Source organism: Sinocyclocheilus grahami, unplaced genomic scaffold (genome assembly GCF_001515645.1).
Source record: "Sinocyclocheilus grahami isolate Dianchi unplaced genomic scaffold, SAMN03320097.WGS_v1.1 scaffold106.1, whole genome shotgun sequence".
Classification (NCBI taxonomy): domain Eukaryota; kingdom Metazoa; phylum Chordata; class Actinopteri; order Cypriniformes; family Cyprinidae; genus Sinocyclocheilus; species Sinocyclocheilus grahami.
Window position 1 is genome coordinate 3,287,822 of NW_015505285.1, and position 23,966 is coordinate 3,311,787.

Here is a 23,966-nt window from a genome sequence, read left to right on the forward strand (position 1 = left end):
TAGGAGTAACTGCATTTACTTGCAGTTAACAATAGTAGTTGGTAATCAGTTTACAGTTACAGTCAAAAACCCCCCCCCCCCCCCCCCCCCCTCGTTACTGTTGCTATGTCCAAAAAGCCATGCCACTCTCATGCCACACATCATGTTCTCACGCAGTGAAAAATAACTGTTACATTGCGGAGCAAAGAGGACACTGACAGACAAGACAGAGCAGGTTACTTTAGATTTAAAACAAAGAAACATTTTTGTCATTTTTAAAGAAATTCAAACAATAAATACCGTTTTGTGCCTCGTTATTGTGTCGTGACAGATCACTGTAGCGCCTCAGTTCAAGCGGCATGTGACGTGAACCGATCATCTCTTCCTCTTTACTAGTTATAACATGAAAGAAACATGAATGAGTATCAGAAGGTATCTTGTTTCAACCGCGGAAAGATGTCAATACACACCATTTTTCAAGTTCAAGTCCACCGATGTTAATCAACTTTCCAGTCTGGTGTGTTTGTCGGACAAAAATGGCAGATTCTGTGTTATGATTGGTCAGATCACCTGTCGATCAAACTCCATGCGAAGGGTCAATAGATGACCAAATTTTTTTCCCACTAGAACTTGATTACTGTACTCAACTCCCTACTACACCTTAACAAAACTGTTGTTTCACTGTTGCTCTGTCACATATCTGTACTAGTTTGTGCTTTTCTAGCTAATTTTGAGACCTTGTATTGCAGTTCTTTTATGTTACTGTCGCCTGAGGATGAATCACTCGAGCTGTAGCATTTCTCTTTGGGGAAAACAGTATGTGCTAAATGAATACATTTCCTATGTGTCATTAATATTTGTCATTATGAAACACTAGCTGTTGAGAAAGGCCAAATGACTCTCATTGTTGTGCTGTGTAATGTGTTTGTGTTGAGCAGAGCAGGGGTCATCAGCATACTGACACTGTGCTCTACCCCTCAGGGGCTGTTCCATGTGTTCATCCTCATGTCCAACTGTGTTCTGGAGAAATGGAGAGAGAGACAGAAAGAGAAAGAGGCAGAGAGAGGAAGGGATGCACAAAGCAAGCATTGAAGGAATGAGGAGTGCAGTAAGGCCCGTGGCAGAGGAAAAGAGAATGGCTTAGACGGGAGGAAAAAGCAGAGGTAAGAGAAGGGTAGAATAATTGATGATAAATGAGATGATGTCTATAAGTGCAGGGTTTGGACAACAGCCAAGAGAGAGAAAAAGATTTTGTGTTACTGTAGATTGGACAGAGAATATAATGCAAAGGAGGAAACCTTTTCTCTCATCTCATCATTTGACTGCTGTCAGCTTCCTGGTGCCCTTTTTATGCTTTCCAGTCAAATAAAAGAAATGTCCAACCATCAGACATTGAATACAAAGCAACACATTTCCATGGCCATTCTTAAATTTGTATGTTTTGGTGGCTAATTCATTTGAATTTGTATGTTTTTGTTCAATTATCTTACAACCCACTGATGATTTTTTTATGGGTAAACCTTCATGCTTTTTTCTAAAGAAGTTGCACATTTTCAAACAAATTGCATCATATTAATTAATATGAAAAGCGAACTTGTTAAATATGTTTTCCTGTGCAATTAAGTTGATTAAAGGGATGGTTCAACTATCAATGAAAATTGTTATCACATGTGATGTCCATGTTGGTCCAACTCCAGAAAGGACCCAAAAACACAATAAAATAATGTTAAAAGTGGTCATTATTACTTGTGCATTACATTTAATTTTGCATACTGCACTATCCACCTTATTTTTTAACGTGGAAGTAAGCTGTTTTCTATGAATATGTGAGACTTCCGATTCATTAGCCGCTATAGGGAAACAAGAAGTATATCAAAGTGCAGTAAAACTGTTTGCACTACAAACCAATGTGTTTATAATTAGGACAATACATTAAAATAATATGTAAAATAATACCGGCTTGCAGTTTCAAGCAGCATAATGAGCTGTTTTGTACAGCTAATGAAATAATAATAATATTTATTTTTGAGAGAACTACTCCTTTAATCCTACTGCTTACACATTTACCAGAATCCAGCTGACTTGATCAAAAATATATCCTGAAGAAATATGTGCAGTATTGAAAAGGTTTTTAATGTGTGCAAGACGTAGAAAAGCGTAATCTAAGACAGCCTCAAATGAAGTGTCTCTCCACTCATCACTTCACAGTGTTATCAGTTTCATCCGTCGTCCACAGACAACCGTTTAAACAGACAAATCCTAATTTCCCAGCTGTCAGGTCACTCTCGTTTCTCGGTGACTTCCACTGCCTTAAACTGGGTTAATTCACTCTGCTTGGCTACAGAGTATACTGGGTCGCCTTCACTTATGTGTGTCAACTGCTGCGCTTTTGAGACTCATAAGAAATAGATGGCAATGGTGTGATAAAACACATCGCATAAATGTCCATAGGGACAGATGTCACAGCGAAGTCTCCTGATGCTTTGCGAGTTATTAATTGCCACAATACTTCTCTTTCTCTCTAATTATATATTTAAATGTATACAGCAACCTTGTGGAGTATAAACATCTTGTACAATGACAATATAGAGGTTGAATTGACTTGACTTTAATTGCTGCTTTAAATTTTTAGGTTTTCAATTTTATAAAAAACTGCAGGTTCTCAAGGTTCTCAACTGGATTGTGTATATCACACTTTGTAAAGCATGTAGATCTATGCTCCCCACTTATACATCTGTTGCGTTTTATAGATGCTGTATTCCATTTGAGGGAAAAAAAATAAGATGGGCATATATTAATGTGCTGCTTCTTAGGGGGGAAATTATCTCATCCTGCACCATTTGGGTTGACATGCTTGACCTTTTTCAATGGGTCAGACGTATGGGGTGAGACCCTGGGGTGTTTATTTTTTTTTTGGACCTGGGCCAACAAAGAGATTGTAGCAACACCCTAGCAACCATATAGCAAATCCCAGCCATATCTAGACAACGAAATGTCATAGATTCATGGAGGTGAGCTCTTATGACTCGGACCAGTGTGAACCAGCAGAGGTTTCTTGAGAAGCCCATATATCTCTGTCTAATTGCCACTATTTGCAATGTAGCATTTCTACTGTAATTGCTTTTCTAACCAAGTATACTTCATTTTTCAGATTTCATATCAATCCTTACTCGTCTAAGCCAATAGTCATCTCAAGAAGACGAATTTACCTCTTCAAATAACTCAAGGCTGTACGTGTTATCATCATCCGCGAAGAAAACGACTCCTTTATCTTTGACCGAGCGATGTCCTCTCAGCCAGCCGAGCGCTAAGTTCCTCTGCTCGGTCGCTCGGGGCATCCCTGTCCGCTTGAACCTGCGCGGGGTGAACACGTTCAGGTGAGTGTATCGCAGCCCAGAGCGGGCGAGAAACCGAGAAACCAGCTCCGTGTGGGAGTTAGAGTCCTCCACCACGATCCAGTGGAACTGCGGAACCAGGCGGAACGTATTTGCCAAGCGGGTGAGCTCTGCTTTCTGCACCGCTCGGCTGTAAGTAGGAGTGATGGCATAAATGACCGGTAGAGATGTGGCGTTACTCCCGCTGCTGGTGCTGCTGCTGCTGCTGGTGCGAGTCGTCCTGACGACCTGCCGCTGCTGCACATTTCCCAGCCGAGACAAATAAAAGCTGGCCGTGTTCCGAACAGACAGCCTCTTCGTATCGATGTCGATCACGATGATCACTATCAAGATCCAGGGAAGAAGGATGAAAAAGCGCGTGTAGAAGATGGATTTCATTGTGCCCGAAGAACCAGCGCTGCTTAATGTGAAGAATTAACAGTCCGCCACTGACAGAGCAGTTCATTCACAGCCGATTATTGAATTATTGCAGATTATTACTTTTTAAACTTCCTTTAAAGCCGTCCCTCGCGTGTATTTTAGCAAGCATCCGCAGTCCATGGACGTTTAAACTTGCCATTCCCGTTTCCTAAACGCGCTGTTGCGATCCCATCCCGTCCTGCGCTCCGCCAGAGTCCGTTCCCTGAGATGATGCTCGGTGATATGGGGATTCTTCAGTCGTTCAGCGCAGAGAACAGTGCCAAAAATAACAACAGGTCATTGTTTTGGTCACGTGCATAACTTGGAGTGCAATAAATCCATGTATGTGTTATGATTATTCAAAACTGCATCGAATGATGGGACTGAGCTGATGGTCCGACGGACGCTGCTGTAGTTCGTTGAAATGAGGAAGACTGAGACTTCAAACTGAGGTTTCTCCTTCCCCAGTCCCCACCTGCACACTACAGAGCGAGAGAGGAATCGCTTGCATTGTTGTCTGTTTTTTACGCGATGGCAGACTTTCATGTACGTCAGGCTAATATTCACATATTTGTCTGTTAGACGTGTACAGTTTATTTTTAAACTGTAAATGAGTACAAAGGGTTGTTGTTAGAACTTACCCAAATGCTTGCAAGGCAAATTACATATATGGTTTTTAATTTTGAATCTATTGTAATCATAATTACTTTCCCATACTCATTTTATTTTAAAGTGTTAATTCACCTTATTTCAAACGTAATAAACGCTTTTCTTTCTCTCACTTCCGGTATTCTATGCGGAAGGCGTTCCGGCGGATGACGTGGGACGTCGGCGTTGCGTGATTAGTGACGAGCGCGAGAACAAAAAACACCAGTCACGAATTAGAAGCACAGACATTTGTATAATATATATATATAAACAACAAGTAGGCCATGTAAGAACTGCTTATGGTAATAGAAGGGATGATACAGTTATATCTCGATTGAGAACTGGACACTCTACTCCTAATAAATCACTCCAGATGATAGGAAAACATGAATCTGGTCAATGTAATCACTGTGGACTTCCAGAAACTGTCGAGCACGTGCTGATTAACTGTAGGGCATATGAAAGGGAAAGAATACAGTTAAAAGAGGAATTAAAATCTGCTGGCATTAATTCTATGACATTACAGCAGGGATCCTCAAATCTGGCCCACGAGATCCCCTTTCCTGCAGAGTTTAGCTCTAACCCATATCAAACACACCTGAGCATGCTGATCAATGTCTTCAGGATCATTAGAAAATCACAGGTAGGTGAGTTTGATCAGAGTTGGAGCTAAACTCTGCAGCGCATTGGCCCTCCAGGGCAAGATTTGAGGAACCCTGCGTTACAGAATGTGTTAAACAGTTCTCATAAAGGTTATAAAGCTCTTATTAATTTTCTGAAAAGAACAAATGTATATAATAAAATATAGAAGGATTTTTTTTAGGATTAGCATTTCCCACCTCACATCATCGCCTCACACTCCATCCCAGTAGGTGGTGGAATTTTTGGGTGAACTAACCCTTTAAGCATTTTAATTCCTAAAAAAAAGAGGTTTGGTTTGGCTGATATTTATTGACTTATATATTTAGTTACATCATGCTGACACTTTACAATAAGGTGTCATTTGTTAACATCAGTTAATGTTATTATTATTAATGTTATTATACAATTAATATTAACTAACATGGACAAACAATGAACAATACATTTATTACACTATTTATTAATCATAATGTTAGTTAATAAAAATACAGTCGTTCATTGTTCATTTTAGTTCACAGTGCATTGACTAATGTTAACAAACACAACTTGTGATTTTAATAGCCTAATGCATTAGTAAATGCTGAAATTAACATTAACTAAGATTAATGAATACTTTAGAAGTATTGTTCATTCTTAGTTCATGTAAACTAATGTAGTTAACTAATGAACCTTGTAAAGTGTTACCTTATTAACCTCTTGACTTTTTTAGGAAAATGATTTTAGATTCAAGCTTTCAAGCTTATAGTTTATTTACAAACTAAATAAATACAGTGGGCTGTTTTTAGAAGTTATCACTTAGGCCTATGCTTGCAATACTAATAGATAACATAGATGTTTTTAATTTTGTGCTTGAATTTATTGTAATCATAAATACTTTATGTTATAAGCATTTTGATTCTGAAAATAATCTTAAAAACGAGGTTTGGTTTGGCGGAAATTGTTAAAAAAAAGTTAATTTGTTAACAATTAACAAATGTGGAATTTGTTCAATAAAAACTAGCACCACTTTTGTTTGTTCCAGAGGGACAGTCAGACATCTGAGATTCCAATAACGGAAGGTGTGTTCATGAAAAACAAGAACATCTTCAATTATTTTGCTATTACTGTATATAATTTGCAGATTATTTTAAACGCTCTGCATCTAAAACTACAGGTAAGATACCTGAGTATGTAGACAATGTACATTGATGGAAACTACTAGCCAAAGGATTTTTGTTTTGTCGATCAATGTAAAACACAACTAAATTAATGTTGTTTAAAATGACAATTAATTGTCAGCTTGTGTATGAAGATCCTGTGAAATCCATCTTCATTTTTGCACATTAACAATATGATTGACTGAAGACTCATTCTGTTGATGTTCATTTGCTTCAGGCATATTCCCATCTGTAGATTTACCAGATCACCTGATGGCATAAACAAAACATCCTGATGCATGACAAACAACAAGGTAAAAAGCAACATGGCAACTTATTAGATTTAACAGTCTACATTGTAATCAAAATGGCTGACACATCGCCTGCAGGCTTTTATGATGTTCATTTCAGTGCTGGTGTGTCTATTTGACCGTCTTGTGTCTCCATTCACAGTGCGATGACAGCAATGGATTGTGACATCCAGCCTTGTCCTCTCATCCTCGACATGCCACCCCCTGTCACCACAGACAATGTCAATCACAGAAAATAGAAGCAACTGTCAGAGATGCTATCTCATTGTGGGCAACCTTTTATTGCAAATGACTGAGATCTGACAGGTAACAGTGGCTATTGTTCATTTCATTGCATCTAGCATGAAAGAGAAGCACTATGAAGTATAAGGAGAAGCACAATGGTTATGGCCTGTTTATTCAAGAAAAGAGCCTCAGGTCTTGGATGTAATGGAATTGATCCACAGTGAACTGTTCTATTACATGGAGCAAGTGTTTTTTTCTTGATTTGTGGAGGATTTATGCTGTTCAGGAGGAACAAGAGACACTATGAAACACTTCAAAAGAGAAAATGATGCTGCTGTGCATTTTTGCAGTCAATCTAATCTGGTAATCCTCCCATCTTCCTTCACGCTGATGATGCTTCGCAGGAGAGCATGGACTGGACTATTTAATGGCTTTCATGGGTGGGGGAGGAGGAAAAGAAAAGCTGTTTATTGATGGAGAAATATCCTTTCAATACTCATGCGTGCTGTTGAAGCCAACAGAACGCAATAACAACCAATTAAAGCAGTGCCCCATGAAAATAAATCACAGCACAACTAGATTAAACGATAATTTAGGTCTCAATTCAATAAGAGTGAGGCAAAGCAATTTAGATCTTCACAATAAGCAGGAAATATAGAATGCATTTGTCAACACCATTTGCATAGAAATGACTTTTCATCACTTTCCATTATTGTGTGAATTTCGCTTGAGCCAATACATTTTCTCAACATAACTCAATGGAATCAATTGGTCTGGAGTTAACAGCATTAGGTATCTGTTCTCGAAGCTACAGAAACAAATTGCTGTTGGACTTTTTCTCAACTAAAAATCGAAGCATTCAAATAGTTTCACTTGTTCCAAGCCTAATCTAATTTTCGAGCGTAATGCATCCAATGTTTCAACCTGATAACGGTTTGTGTTTCCAATTCTGCCACCATTTCAGCTGTACAATAAATTGAGTTTTAAGATGTACGGCAAAATTGGCTTATAAAAGCTTAATTGCCATAATAATTTAACTGACTTTGTTTCTCACAAGCTTTAGTGTAAGAACAGCCCATTTAGCTCCAAAATGCGAGTGTGTGTGAATAATTTCCAGAACAGAGTCAGATGTATGCAGGTCACGCAACCTCTAAATGACAGAAGTAATTTTGCAAGCTCTTTCATTTCAAGGACACTGAAGAAAGTGCTAATCTGAAGCATCCAAGCATGCTATCAATCTTTTTTGACTTTTGATAGTTAACATCTCTTTGCATTGTATATTTCATCATCTTTGTCTAATGCGGTCTTCGAGATTCTCATGATGTTCTTTTAACCAGTGAATAAAAGCAGTCCTAGCACTGCAATGAATGATGAAGGATGAATATGTGCTGTAATAACCTTGAATCTGTGGCAGAATATCATGCTGTGGGAGAGATTTACATAACAAAAGATGTCTCTTGGAGCTCAATCACAAGAAAATGGCGCTGAATCGGTAACATGGCATTTCACAGGCCACATATTACGAGTATATTAATAGATGATGACACTCCTCAATCCGGGTCTACATCAAAGGTATGAGCCCTGGGATAAACACGTATTAGCACCTATGATACCAAGCCGGCTCTCTCACACTGTGGCCAGCTTAAACATTTACCTGCAGGATCCTCGGAAATACTGAGCGTGGTTGTATTTGTTGCCACACACGGCATATTCATTTTTTACTTGCACTAGCAGAGCAACTTGTTGATGTAACGATGGCCTGCGAGACCACATATAGACATGATGATAGCAGTCCAGATTGTCTTAACACTGCGCTTTGTCTTCGTGGGACATACATGCAGTGAAAGGTCATTTAGGTCCTTAATTAATCCATAGGGAAATTATATCTGCTAGAGAAGGAGAGATTGAATGAGAAAGTTCTCTAACCTCACAAATGCCGAATGATGCATTTGAAATACTGGATTGGATTGGACTGATTCTGGCCAGACTTAACTTTATTCGCCAGCCTTCTTGGTAATGTCTCTGGCAGCTATTTTTTTTAAATGGGTAATAGGCAAAGGACAAATTCTATATATTTGTTAGGAGAAAGTCTAAAACTTCCAAAACTCATTTCAGTGACAGATTTTAAAATTGGAATCAGCTCTGACAATAATTTAATACATTATCTTCTTTTGCACTAAAATTATGGCTAAAAAACCAAACAGGCTAGTCCAATGTGCAAATATTCTACAGTAATAAACTATTAAAAAACAATTGGTTCTTCCAATCTTATGGCTGCTATAATAAGTGTTACCATTTCTTCCTATTCGTATCTTTTCAAGTGGTCCTTCTCTTACCTCTTTACACTGTCTGATCTGGCCTTGATCTTCACATCTTGAATGGCTGATTTCTACAGTGGTTGTGTTGTGCGTGTGCTGTTCGCCATCAGCATTGATGTAGCACGTTGCCATTTAGTTTCAATAAAAACAGCTGTGCCGAAGTACGTCCTGACTCTTTTCTCACAGGAAAGAAAACAGTGAAGATATGAACAAAAAAAATGCTTTCACATTCTGTCTGAGAAGGCATTTGCAAATCATGAAAGATGCAGAATAGAGAATGACATTCTGATAGAGAGCTCCAGCAAAACCAAGACATCACGGGTGTTCACAATTGCATCTGGCACAGGGAACTTGGCAAGGCCTTCTTACATCACAATTAATTGGTCTCATCCTGCAACAATCTAATTTGTTACTGTGACACGAAGCCGTTAACGATAAAGAGCGGTGACAGGATTATCAATTAAGCTTGCCTCCCTGGCCTGTTCACTTCTTTTTGGAAACTCTTGATTCTGTTCGTTTAGTCCCACTGGGAACTGGATGAATCCTTACGGTGGAGTGGAGTATACAAGACTTGAAGAGTAGTTTCATTTCCATGCTGGAAGGATACGCTGTCCCTGCCACACCCAGCCTGCTGACTTCTTTCTGACCTGCTGATAAATGACGACACCCCTTGGTTTTTATCTCAGCTGGAAAAGGGACACTCCCCGATGAAAACTGTATTGCTTAGAGGTTGCTCTTTCATTACTCCGTATCGGAGGTCCCTTTAAATTTAATTTTAGCATCTGTATCCAATGTAATCGGCGGTTAGACCGTGTGCTACAACACACTGCGCTGTGTTGATAAAATGATAAAATTCCTGGGAGAAATAAAAATAGGAGCAAATGAGACAATCGTTGGCAGACAGTAGGAGCATAGAGTGATAAAATTCATGTGGATAGCAGTGCGGAAAATTTGGTCGTGCTGCTAAAATGTTTGAGTTCATACTGAAATCTGACTTTTGAATGCAGACTCTGCAAATTTGAGCGCAGTTTGCCAAATCTGCCAAATTGCACTTGGCAGATTTGGTTCAATTAAAATGAACTCTGGTACAATTGGTTCATTTGAAAAAGTTTGAACACTGGCATCCGAACCTTGCTGCCCTTCAAATAGTGGGTCTCTATCCGCTCCCAAATGAACTCTGGTGAGGTTCGATTGATATATGAATGCAACATGGACCAAAGACATCTAAAAGAACCAGAAACAGGACATGATATAACAAGATGCAACCCTAAGAAAGACAAAATGCTCAAGCATACCTGGTTCTTCTCATATAGATACTATGCTGCCCTTTACAGTCCAGTACAGGCGTTGGAGAGTGTGTTCAACAGAGCAATTCCTGGCACTGTTCTGTCATTTTATAAGCTATTTGTGAGTTATAAGCTGGTAAAAATACCAATACCATCATATGTACACACATACAACAAGCACATTAGACTATGTTTAGTAAGTTTACAATATATACATCAAAAAAGCTGTCCAATCTGACCATGTCCTTCTGCTTTTTGTTTTCTTATCTTAGGATTCAGTGTTAAAAAGAGCCCTAAGTAAGAGACTCAATTTGCTCTCCATTTATTCTCATGGTCTAGGAGAAGCGAATGAGATTAAAGAAATGTAATTTTTCATTGCTGTGGTAGTAATTGGTAAAAAGCACACTTCATATGATTTGAAATGAGATGCAATCATACAAAAAAAGCATATGCTCGTCTCAGCTCAATTTAAAATATCAAACAACTGAGATATTATAGAGATTTCATTTGCGATCATTGTTTCCAAATGTGCCGACATGAATAGGGCCTGGACAAGGTGTAATTTACAGACCCTAGTCTCTAATTTAGTGTTAGAATTCTGTTTTTAAATCATATTGTTAGAAACACAATACTCATTCAGAGGGCTTTTATATGTAGTGTGAAATGGATATGTCCTCCAGCTGAAATGACTACTTTCTAATATTCAGATTTTGTTTGAATGTGATGGCACTACATTTCAAAGCCATAATTAACTTCCTCCACTTAATGACAGAAGAACTGTCAACATTTAATGATCTTGAAAATGAAAAAAGCAAATGTGAGCAGCCGCTGAAATTTCTTCCTAATCTGTTTGTGCTGTATTGCATTTTTATACACCACAGCAGTGCTCTGTTAAACGAGGTTAGCTCCAGTCTTTAGTGAGGAAGATATTAGCATGGAATAGAAAGAGCCACAGACCCTTAGGAGGATTTAGTGCTCGTCGAGGGGCGTAGGTTAGGAATGACAGACAGGAGGACTTTTCAAAGTCTTTACTGAACTTTCTTAATTAAATGGCACAGACGTGCATTAGGCCATAATAATCTTGAGTGCTGTGATTAGTAAAGCTGCAGGAGTGTATTATAATATAAGGATTATAAGGAGGTTTGGTGTGTGTGTGTGTGTGTGTATGTCACACAAATAGAAAGATAACAATAATGTCACATGAAGAATGAATAATGACATAATTCCTGCATACAAATAACAAACAAACAGTAAGCAGATCGTCAAATATTTAAATGTCGTGCAGGTCGTTCAGCAGTAACCTTTATTGAACAAATAAATGACAATGTAAATGTCAGTTATACACAGACAGATGCTCAATCCACATGAGGCAAGGTCAGGTTAAAGAAAGGACAATAATGCAGCATTGTAAACAAGATAAGCGTGTGACTCAGCAGACTTTCCAATTCAGGACAAATATTGATAAAGTGGATATTTTCCTAACGTTTTAAACTAGAATCTAAATATCCAAAATATCTCTTACCATAAATAAATCTTTTAACATAAACAAGCTAGACTTGGACCATATATACAGGAGGTTAATATAAGTATGTATACTATAAACATACCTTTTTAGATTTTCTAATACACTTTACTTAATGTCACATTTAGTGAACATTAAGTGAACCTTTATATTTTTATTAACCTATTTTTATTTCTGATAAAGGAACCCAATCTGTTTATTCCCAAAGATGAAATCAGTTTTTTATCTATATAGTTTAAGAAAATTTGTATGGAAACAATGGAGATCAATTTTAAAGGGACAGTGACCGTTCCCCCCAAAAATGAAAATTTGCTGTTAATTTACTAACCCTCAGGCCATCCAAGAGGTGATTTTCTCACCCGTGGCTCCTGCAATATTGAGGTCTTATGAAATGAAACGGTTAGTCTGTGCAAGACACTGAACATTATTTTAATTTTTTAACTATCCCACTTCACCAATATTCAATTTCTAACTGCGAATCGGAAAGTCATTAAAATTTGTTTGATCAAATGAACATTAATAATAATAACAGCATTAGAAAGCTGAACTCTGCTGTATGAACATACCGTTTAAAGAACCCAAGCTGAGATAATTAATGAAAAGCTAACCATACTGTCCACTCCTGTTCTCCATCTCCCTGCAGCCTCCTGCATTTATAACTCCTGTAATCACCTGCAGACCACACAAACACACACAGACACGGTGACCCAAACAGAATCAATCCTCCTTCACAGGGGCCGTATAATTGGTCCACTCTCCTAGAGCAGGCCTGTTAAGTACGCTCCACTGTGAATTATGGATAGCCAGCAAAATGGCTAATAAAATATGAATGGCCAGTTTTTGTAGCTTGCGCTTCTCTGTGTGCAGATGTTGGTAGCAAAGCCAGTGTACTTCTAATAAAACACCCGTCATCACAGTCCAGGAAATGGCACAAAGCTCTTATGAAAACTATGGGCCATCCATAACAATATATGTCATTATGGAGAAGCGTCTCATCAACATGAGTGCCTATGCCTATATATTTTTACCTGCAATCAGCTGTCTGTGACACTGAGCATTATTTGTCAGCGTGCTGTGTGATTTATGTCGGTGTCTGTATGCCGTTAAACCCCCTTCCTCCCTTCTGTCACCTGCTCCAGATGCTCTCGTTCGCTCTCTTGGGGCGATGTTATACCTTGTGCCATTGTTTGTTTTTTTAGGTGTTTATTTCATTAAATACATCACCTGATATAAAGCTGAAAGATATGTCAGAGGGGTCCGCTGCTGCGTATCTGGGGGCGTCCCAGGAGCCCCGTGGATGCACAGACACACAGCTCTGATAAGAACTTAATTAACAGCCATGGTCAAGCTGCAGTCACAGCGCACTGTTACACATTCACTGTGTGGCAGAAGTAAAGGTGTGTGTGTGTGTGTTTGCCTAAAGGGGAGAAATATGGTAAAATAAGGGCCTTGTGCTGTTAGACCAGAGGCGGACAGTAACTAAGTACATTTACTTGAGTATTGTACTTAAGTACACTTTTTGAGTATCGGTACTTTACTTGAGTATTATTTTTTCTGGGAACTTATGACTTTAACTTCACTACATTTGAAAGACAAATATTGTATTTTTCTCTCCACTACATTTCTATCAAGGTCCTCAAAGTAGAAAGTCGTTAGCAGCTTTGAAAGTCAGTGGGTGATTTTTTTTCTTCTCTAAAACTTGACTTTCTTTTTTTCAGACAGTTTATCAGTGATCACTCTTGAAGGGCTATATTAAATGATTTCCCAGCATTTGAGCACTGACTAGCTGCAAATGTGATATTTATTTACAACAATTCAATAATAAGAAGTTAATATTGTGGTATATAGTAGACACAATATTGTCTGATTTTCCTTAATTGTGTACGTGGCTACACATAGATGTGTGCACACACTGTCAGAGCTGTGTGAGATCACTACCATCCTGCTTTTGTGGGGGTGGGTAGGGGTGTTAAATATTTATTTATTTATATATTTTTGTTTAGTTTTCCCCCCATATGTTTTTAACATTCTAAAAGCTCTTTATTCCAAAGATACTACAAGCTAGTCAGTATATTCAGTAGGTGTAATGTATTCTAAGTTGCTTAAGAAGTATTGCAAGTATTACATACAACAATAAAACAGTGCATTGACATAAAAAAGGAAATTTACTTTTGGTACTTAAGTACTTTTAAAAGCAAGTACTTCTGTAGTTTTACTTAAGTAAAAATCTGTCTTTACAACTTTTACTTGTAATGGAGTAATATTTGACCAGCGGTATCTGTACTTTCACTCAAGTAATGGAGCTGAGTACTTTGTCCGCCTCTGCGTTAGACACATAGTTGAAATCCCAGGATATTTGTGGGTGGGTGCCTGCCATGACTGCTGAATGCTGATGTGCCTTTTTACCCCCCACAACCCTTGCTAGAAGGACACGAATGTCTCCGTGTTCACTCACAGCGAGGATGTGATTACTATTCTCGGTTGAGACATCCAGGCCATTAAGTTAGATTGTAAAAGCAACCTTGAAATGCACAGACACACTTGACTACAAGGTAATGACCCATATCTTTAATTAATTACATACAATTATAAAATTGATTGACTTGCATAATCCTGGCACACTCCAGTTTATAACCTGTAGATTGTGGGTTTCGAAGAGACCTCAGATGACTTTAATTATCTTTCTTTCTCAGGTTTCCAGTGCTTTCTTTTATTCATCCCACAGTATAAAGAGTGAAATATACAGTTAGTGTGAAGTGTTGCTGCTCTTCGTTATGACCCCTTGACTTTACTTGTTTAAATTCAGTCTGCTATAGCTGATGAATAGTCTGTCGTCTCATTAAGCTCTCAGTAGAATCTAAGGGCTGGTAGAATGTCATGCCCAATGAGACACAAGACATATATATAAGTGTGTGGTGAGCTTGTCATAGTCTTGGCTTTCAGAAAGTAGTACAACAAACAGACAAGATCCATGTCATTAACAGGCCACATTGCTTACATTTTATCATTGTGGTCTGAGTAAGTAGCTTCAGGAGTGTTGGTGTGACTTACAAATCAAATGTTCTGCAAACTGAAATCGAACTCAAAATGTATCAACAATCCAACAATATCAACAAACAAGCCAACAATCTTACAGAGATATTTCACCCAAAAAGGAAAATTCTGTTATTATTTACTCACCCTCATGTCTGTCCAAACCCGTAAATACGCACATCGTTTTCTATGTTCAAGGCCCAGGAAGGTAGCAAGGACATCGATAAAATAGTCCATGTGACATTAGTGGTTCAACTGTAATTTTATGAAGCTACAAGAATATTTTTGTGTGCAAAGAAAACAAAAATAACAACTTTATTCAACAATTTCATCTCTTTCATGTCAGACTTCGACACAAGTTCATGAGAGTACCATGATGCTGATGTCACATGGACTATTTTAACAATGGACCTTGAATGTGGTAGTTATGTTGCTGTCTATGCAGGGTCAGAAAGCTCTCGAATTTCATCAAAAATATCTTCATTTGTGTTCCTAAGGTGAACAAAGGTATTACGGGTTTGGAACGACTTGAGGGTGAGTAACTGACAGAATTTGAATTTTTGGGTGAACTATCCCTTTAAAAAAAACATTAATAAACATAATAAACATTAAATGTCCTTAGAAACAAAAAGAAAATGAAAAACAAAAAACAAACCATAAGCTCAGCTATATGGTATATATGGCATATAAAAACAATAGATGTTAATATAAGATAGAAAACGATGTATTTTACTGTGGGAGCATAGAACTAGTCAAAGAAAAATGTTTAGAAATAATTTCATTGTTAATAATAGCAGCAATAATGATATTGCCAATAATAATAATAGCCTAATTATTATTATTAATAAGAATAATTAATAATAACATTAAAAAACAACAACAATAATAATTATTATTATTATAGTAATCATAATATTATCCTCATTGTTTGTGTAATTACTTTTATTATGCACCTGTACCTTTGTGTATTGTGAATGTATCAGAAAGAGAGAGAGAGAGCGGCAGCATTATTGTTTAGAAGAGTGGATGCAAGCTTCAGTATAAGCGGAGGGATTTCTTCGGCACAGTGATATTTTGTTTGAGTAATGGTGTGTTGTATCTAGCACAGGCTTGGCTCTCCATCACTCCCGCACAGATCCAGATAATAGCCCATCTGCTGCCCCAGCACCCCACAACTGGCTGTCTGACTCATAATGCATACTAAGAGTTATGTCCCACAAGCTCCCTTTAACCAAATGTATCCTCACAGTCGCGGCGTATGGACTCACAAACGAACGCATTACTTTCATTACAGAGGAACGGCTGCTCTCTAGTGGTGGAATTACAATACTACAAAGTTGTTTTCAAGACGTACTGTATGGCTGGCTGCCAGAATGGCCACATTTATCGAGTTCTAACATTGTATCACAGTATTAGATTATATGGACCCAAAGCATTTTTACAAGAGCACATATGGGCAATTAAGATTTTCTACAAACATTCTGAGCCTGAGTAGCTGCTCAGCATAACCTATTAGAATATTATTAGCTACATTAGCTAATAATCTGAGAATATTAGCCCAAGAAAAGAACATTAAGACAAATATCACTGTATTGCTCTTTGCACAACTTCTAAGAAATGCATATTAGCATGATCAAGTAGTTCAATCAACAATGGACTGATTTCAATTGAAAAATGACTGTTTACTATTGCCGTTTTTAGAGCTGCTTTACAGCAGAACTGAATTTTGTTTGCATCTATTATCTTGTTTATCACTGTAAAGCAGCTTTAAAACAAGTGCTATATAAACAAAGGTGACTTGACTTTAAGGGCACCCCCATCCAGCTTGACTCAAGTATCCTGTCAGTCACAGTGTTTGTGAGGCAGGCAGTCATTCAGCTATTTGACCCATAAATTAGCTTTGGATGTCCACCAAGAGATTTAAGCTCACTTCAGCAGGTCCTACATGCTGACTCAGGAGCATGCATGCTCCTTACAGTTCTATTAATGGACGGGATGGCTAAGTCATTATTATTTTTGCCTCCTCTTTAAACTCTGCCACCCACATTTCCTCATTCTGCTTGTTGCGTTGTTGTTCTCTTCTCTCATAGCCTGGCACAAATGGCTTTTGTAATGAGAAAATAGCTATAAAATGCACAATGGCTCCCAAAAGAGGCAGGCAAGCAGTTTACTAAGTATGATTGTCAAATTGCTTAGAAACTACTCTTGATTTCTTTGCTAACTCAATAGACACAGATTGCTCCCTTCAGCGGATGAGCAGATTGAGAAGGTCTTAATGCCTGTTACAACTACAAGTTACACTCGACAAAACATACAATGGCAGTCAAAAGAAATAATTAAGATTTTTAATGATTTTGAAAAGTCTCTGCTCACCAAGGCTGCATTTATTTAAATAAAAGTATTGTAAAAACTGTAATATTGTGAAATATTTTTACAATGTAAAATAACAGTTTTCTGTTTGAATATATTCTATGACAAAGCTGAATTTTATCATTCATTACAGTCTTCAGTGTCATATGATCCTTGAGACATAATTTTAATGGTTGATTTTCAGCTCAAGTAACATTTCGTATTATTATCATCAGTGTTGAAAGAGTTGTGCTGCTTAAAATTTTTGTGGAAACCATGTTAAACAACCATTCAAAAGTATGGAGTAAGATTTTTTAAAATAATTTTACTAAACAAGGATGCATTGAAATGATCATAAGTGACAGTAAAGACATTTCTAATGTTGCAAAAGATTGCAAATGTAAGGTCCACGCACTTGGCCCAAGGAAGGTATCCAGTGATGGCTGAAGGTTTCTTGCGTGTTCTGTCTTTTCAGCGTGCAAAGTTATTCAAATTTAAGTTCAATTGTAATCTGACTCCATTTTACTGTCTAATGATTATGATTATGACCTCGCATTTGAGTTAGAATGCCAATTATTATTGATAATTTATAGGGTAATTTATCTAAACATCTGATTATTCTATTTATTCTTTAATATTATTGTACTTGTTCATTCGGGTGCTCATGTCGCTCAAAGATATCACTTCAGCCGTTAGCGTATCTTACGGTCACATTCTCATCAGTCTTGATTGTTAGACAGAGGTAACTGGCTAATACTTTAGAAGGCCGCTCCTATGCTTGCTCATTCTAAAAGTACTTATATTTAGCCCCCATAGATTTGTATACACTTGTTTAGAAGAGTGGATGCAAGCTTCAGTATAAGCGGAGGGATTTCTTTGGCACAGTGATATTTTGTTTGAGTAATGGTGTGTTGTATCTAGCACAGGCTTGGCTCTCCATCACTCTCGCACAGATCCAGATAATAGCCCATCTGCTGCCCCAGCGCCCCACAACTGGCTGTCTGACTCATAATGCATACTAAGAGTTATGTCCCACAAGCTCCCTTTAACCAAATGTATCCTCACAGTCGCGGCGTATGGACTCACAAACGAACGCATTACTTTCATTACAGAGGAACGGCTGCTCTCTAGTGGTGGAATTACAATACTACAAAGTTGTTTTCAAGACGTACTGTATGGCTGGCTGCCAGAATGGCCACATTTATCGAGTTCTAACATTGTATCACAGTATTAGATTATATGGACCCAAAGCATTTATACAAGAGCACATATGGGCAATTAAGATTTTCTACAAACATTCTGAGCCTGAGTAGCTGCTCAGCATAACCTATTAGAATATTATTAGCTACATTAGCTAATAATCTGAGAATATTAGCCCAAGAAAAGAACATTAAGACAAATATCACTGTATTGCTCTTTGCACAACTTCTAAGAAATGCATATTAGCATGATCAAGTAGTTCAATCAACAATGGACTGATTTCAATTGAAAAATGACTGTTTACTATTGCCGTTTTTAGAGCTGCTTTACAGCAGAACTGAATTTTGTATGCATCTATTATCTTGTTTATCACTGTAAAGCAGCATTAAAACAAGTGCTATATAAACAAAGGTGACTTGACTTTAAGGGCACCCCCATCCAGCTTGACTCAAGTATCCTGTCAGTCACAGTGTTTGTGAGGCAGGCAGTCATTCAGCTATTTGACCCATAAATTAGCTTTGGATGTCCACCAAGAGATTTAAGCTCACTTCAGCAGGTCCTACATGCTGACTCAGGAGCATGCATGCTCCTTACAGTTCTATTAATGGACGGGATGGCTAAGTCATTATTATTTTTGCCTCCTCTTTAAACTCTGCCACCCACATTTCCTCATTCTGCTTGTTGCGTTGTTGTTCTCTTCTCTCATAGCCTGGCACAAATGGCTTTTGTAATGAGAAAATAGCTATAAAATGCACAATGGCTCCCAAAAGAGGCAGGCAAGCAGTTTACTAAGTATGATTGTCAAATTGCTTAGAAACTACTCTTGATTTCTTTGCTAACTCAATAGACACAGATTGCTCCCTTCAGCGGATGAGCAGATTGAGAAGGTCTTAATGCCTGTTACAACTACAAGTTACACTCGACAAAACATACAATGGCAGTCAAAAGAAATAATTAAGATTTTTAATGATTTTGAAAAGTCTCTGCTCACCAAGGCTGCATTTATTTAAATAAAAGTATTGTAAAAACTGTAATATTGTGAAATATTTTTACAATGTAAAATAACAGTTTTCTGTTTGAATATATTCTATGACAAAGCTGAATTTTATCATTCATTACAGTCTTCAGTGTCATATGATCCTTGAGACATAATTTTAATGGTTGATTTTCAGCTCAAGTAACATTTCGTATTATTATCATCAGTGTTGAAAGAGTTGTGCTGCTTAAAATTTTTGTGGAAACCATGTTAAACAACCATTCAAAAGTATGGAGTAAGATTTTTTAAAATAATTTTACTAAACAAGGATGCATTGAAATGATCATAAGTGACAGTAAAGACATTTCTAATGTTGCAAAAGATTGCAAATGTAAGGTCCACGCACTTGGCCCAAGGAAGGTATCCAGTGATGGCTGAAGGTTTCTTGCATGTTCTGTCTTTTCAGCGTGCAAAGTTATTCAAATTTAAGTTCAATTGTAATCTGACTCCATTTTACTATCTAATGATTATGATTATGACCTCGCATTTGAGTTAGAATGCCAATTATTATTGATAATTTATAGGGTAATTTATCTAAACATCTGATTATTCTATTTATTCTTTAATATTATTGTACTTGTTCATTCGGGTGCTCATGTCGCTCAAAGATATCACTTCAGCCGTTAGCGTATCTTACGGTCACATTCTCATCAGTCTTGATTGTTAGACAGAGGTAACTGGCTAATACTTTAGAAGGCCGCTCCTATGCTTGCTCATTCTAAAAGTACTTATATTTAGCCCCCATAGATTTGTATACACTTGAATAAAGCAACATTATTTCTAGTCAGAGGTCACGACCACTACTATAGATATAAGCCAACCAACATTACTTTCCCTGATAATAGCTTTGGTATGGTCATGCCATGGTTTCCCATGTGCACTTAGCTAGAGTAACATTACAATAAACAGAGGTCATGGCTCACCCTATTTAGGTTGGTCGAACAACATCCAGTTGACCTAAACGGAAATTCCCTATAAGCCCTTACAATCTAAGTACACGGATCTCTAAAGATACAGTTGGTGTGCCCTATGCTCCATCTCTACTGAATTTTAGTCCGTTAGTAACCTGACGCAGGAAATGTGGTAAAAAGGATACAACGTAATCTACTAGAGTCAATAATTACAGAGTAAAACTGAATTAAATCAAATGTAACAATTTATTATCAGTCAGGTAAATATGTATTATGCCAACTACATAGCCAATTCAAAGATATCAAATCAATACAAAACATAAACTTCTCAAAGATTAATATAAGACACTTTTGTGTGGACACACTTCATGCTATGGGTTCATTCTGGTTGCAGAATCGCCCCGACCCTTTTGTTGCAATCCTTTAAATACAAAACCAAGATAAAACATCCCCCAAATGGAGGCATGTACAAACAATTGGAATTTGCATTAGTTTACACCTCAATGGGAACAGAAGGTAATTTACATGGAAGACCCTGGTAGAGCGCACTCCCATTACAGTAAGCAAAATATCTCTTAACTCTTAGGATCTGTATTATCTTTTAGTCTACTTTTGTAAGATTGAGACCATTGAACCAGTTGCACTGAGACATTTCAAATGATACTAATCATTTGAATCAAGTACTAATGAGTACTAATATGACTGTTAGTTCACTTGCATTGGCATTTTCATGTAATCATTTTGAGCAGACTGAGTAGAAGGAAGGATAGGTGAAGGGATTTAAAATGAAACAAATGGACAGAAGGGAAGGATGTCTCCTGCACCTCCACTCTGTGGGGTGTCTCGAAGATGCCCGTGTATGTTTGTATTGTCTGTTTCTCATGAGATCAAAGTATCTGAGTTCCTTTCATCCTTGCTGAACTGGATGCTTCAACTTTTTTCAATATTGATAATAATAAGAAATGTATCTTGAGCATCAAATCAGCATATTAGAATGATTTCTGAAGGATCATGTGGCACTGAAGACTGGAGTAACGGCTGCTGAAAATTCAGCTTTGTTATCACAGCAATAAATGAAATATTTCTGTTTTTACTTTTTGATCAAATAAATGCAGCCTTGGTGAGAATAAGACAATTCTTTCAAAAGCATTAAAAATCTTAATTATCTTAACTTTCAGCGGCCAGTAATGAGACTATTTCTTTCATAAATGCCAATTTTGACAAAAACAAAAGCTGAATGGCTGAGTGAATGAATAAGAACGAAAGAGAGAGAATGTCAGCTTGGTATGCTGACAAGCTTTCTGTAATCTCGAAGCCCCTCTTGTATAGGCCTCAGAAACAGTTGCACTGATGGGCCTGTGTCTCCCAGCCCCCAACAGGCAGGAAGCAGCAGAGCATGACTTGTGATGAAGGATAATTACCCCACAGTCACTGGAGAGCCTATCCACTAAACTCACACAGACTGAGGGAGAGTCATGATGAAAGGAGAACAGAAGGCAATGAGAGAGCTAGAGAGGAAAACTAGATGGAAAGAGACAGGAAGAGGCAAAGTGATAAATTAATGATAAATGCACTATAGCATGAACAATAGACAGAGTGAATGGGGAAGACTGTAAGTCCATTATTTAGAATTGTGAGCAACATGAAAAGAGAAAGGGAAAAGATAGAGAACAAGAGTTGAAAGGATTTGAGATTTAGGTCTCAGGATGATCTTCAGTCATAATTGTTCTTCCAACAATTTAAGGTGTAAAAAAAAGAAGCTTTCTAAAGAGACTTGACTTTCTCCTGTCGGTATCACTTAAATGCACAAATTTGAGATACTTGCCTCTTCAGCAATGAGTTGAGGTCTGATCTGGGATTGAAAGCACACTGAACTTGCTTCTCATACACGATCGATCATGATCATGACTTATTGTGCAAATGACTTGCAGTTGACATCATGACACACCGGTCTCTGCCCTCATCCTTCTGTTGCTCACTGCGCATGCTTCATTTGAAGCTTTTTACAAATGGTAATGCCACCTAGTGGCTCTTTAAAAATGGATACAGCTTCCTGTAAACAGAAAATGAATGCATCCTCATAACATCATGTAACAGATTTAGCTTTTGAAAATATTTATGCAGGATTTTTTTTTAATTCAGGATTTTAATTTAATTATTTCATCATTAATTAATTATGTAATGATAATAATTATTATTTTATTTAATTTTGTTATTTATTTATTTTTAAGTTTTGGATTAATTTTGAATTGCTTACACATATTGATTGGGCTAAGCCTTGAAAATTTGTCAAGAGAAATTTCATGCATTAAAGTAATTGTTCACCCATAGTTTACTCACCCTTAGGCCATCAAAGATGTACAGTAAATGAGTTTGTGTCTTTCTTGGAACAGATTTGGCAAACTTTACATTACATCACTTGCTCACCAATGGACCTTCTGAAGTGAATGGATGCTGCCAGAACGAGAGTCCAAACAGCTGATGAAAGCATCACAATAATCCACAAGTATACTTATTATAATCCACACAACCCCTGTCCATCAGGTAACTTCTTAAAAGGTTAGTTAAAAATGTCTTTATGATGGATTTGTTTACTACAAACACACAACTTTTCGCTTCACAAGACATTGTTGATGGACAGTTGTGCAGATGTTGTTTTTAACAGCTGTTTAAACTCTCATTCTGACGGCAGCCATTCACTGCAGAGGATCCATTGTTGAGCAAGTGATGTAATGCTAAATTTCTCCAAATCTGTTCTGATGAAAAAACAAACTCATCTGCATCTTTCATGGCCTGAGCGTGAATACATTTTCAGCTAATTTTCATTTTTTATTAAATTTTTTGTTTTAGGGTAAACCATACTGTACATTTAACAATCCTGCAGATGATTCTGGTGAGTGATATCTATTTGATAAGTTATTATAAAATAGAAAATTGTTTCTCAGCTTGATTCGGGGCTAGAAACCTGACTGCTCTTGTTTTGAGAGAATTCCAACCTTTTTGAATCCAATAACCACTGTTCTAGGGCAATAAAGGTGTCCATACATAATGTTTATGCAAGCATTCTGACAGAAAATGTAGTGTAGTAAAACAGACATGATTTGCATGATTTTCCCCTATTTTTATATTTGTACTTGCCAAATATTACACTCATGGATTTGGCAGATACTGTATGTAACAAGCTTGTCAATGATTTTTATGAATGATTAATATTTTTATTCACTTGCTCAAAATCTATCAGCTTTTTCAGAGCTTTGACAATTTGAGACACCTGCAATTTTTTTTCAGTTATTTTAGTAGCTATACTGCAGTTTCAGTAGATGCTTCCTGATTTCAGTCATCTTTGCACCCATAGATCTTATGCGTCAGAGAAACAAGTGTGCAAACATCTTTAGAATTGAACTTTTATTTTTGCGGTAGCTCTATAGCATCGCTGTTGAAAAGTAATTGCAGTAGCTGGTGACAGGGCTGGCCCTAGCATTTTGGGGGTCCTATAAGCAGATTTGCAAAATAGTGGGCCCCCACTATCTACGGCTTCACCTAACCACCACCCTCATCCTTCAATGTGCACATCAA

At 37.4% G+C, this 23,966-nt stretch overlaps 1 protein-coding gene and 1 long non-coding RNA gene across 3 annotated transcripts in view; both read right to left on the minus strand.

The window, feature by feature from the left end:
- Positions 1-4,203, minus strand: part of LOC107588666 (galactosylgalactosylxylosylprotein 3-beta-glucuronosyltransferase 2-like) — a 20,009-nt gene extending 15,806 nt beyond the window's left edge. For both annotated transcript variants that reach the window (XR_001609613.1, XM_016276868.1), the window contains exon 1: positions 3,189-4,203. Coding sequence is in view for 1 of the 2 variants with exons in the window: in XM_016276868.1 (XP_016132354.1) it covers positions 3,189-3,752 (564 nt within the window). In the remaining variant the exon portion in view is untranslated. The remainder of the gene's footprint in view (positions 1-3,188) is intronic.
- Positions 4,204-15,803: 11,600 nt separating this feature from the next.
- On the minus strand, positions 15,804-20,471 carry LOC107588669 (uncharacterized). The gene is made up of 3 exons (XR_001609614.1): positions 20,403-20,471; positions 18,641-18,648; positions 15,804-15,814 (listed from the first exon to the last, which is right to left on the minus strand). It is a non-coding gene; the product is annotated as an uncharacterized lncRNA (long non-coding RNA).
- Positions 20,472-23,966: the final 3,495 nt, after the last annotated feature.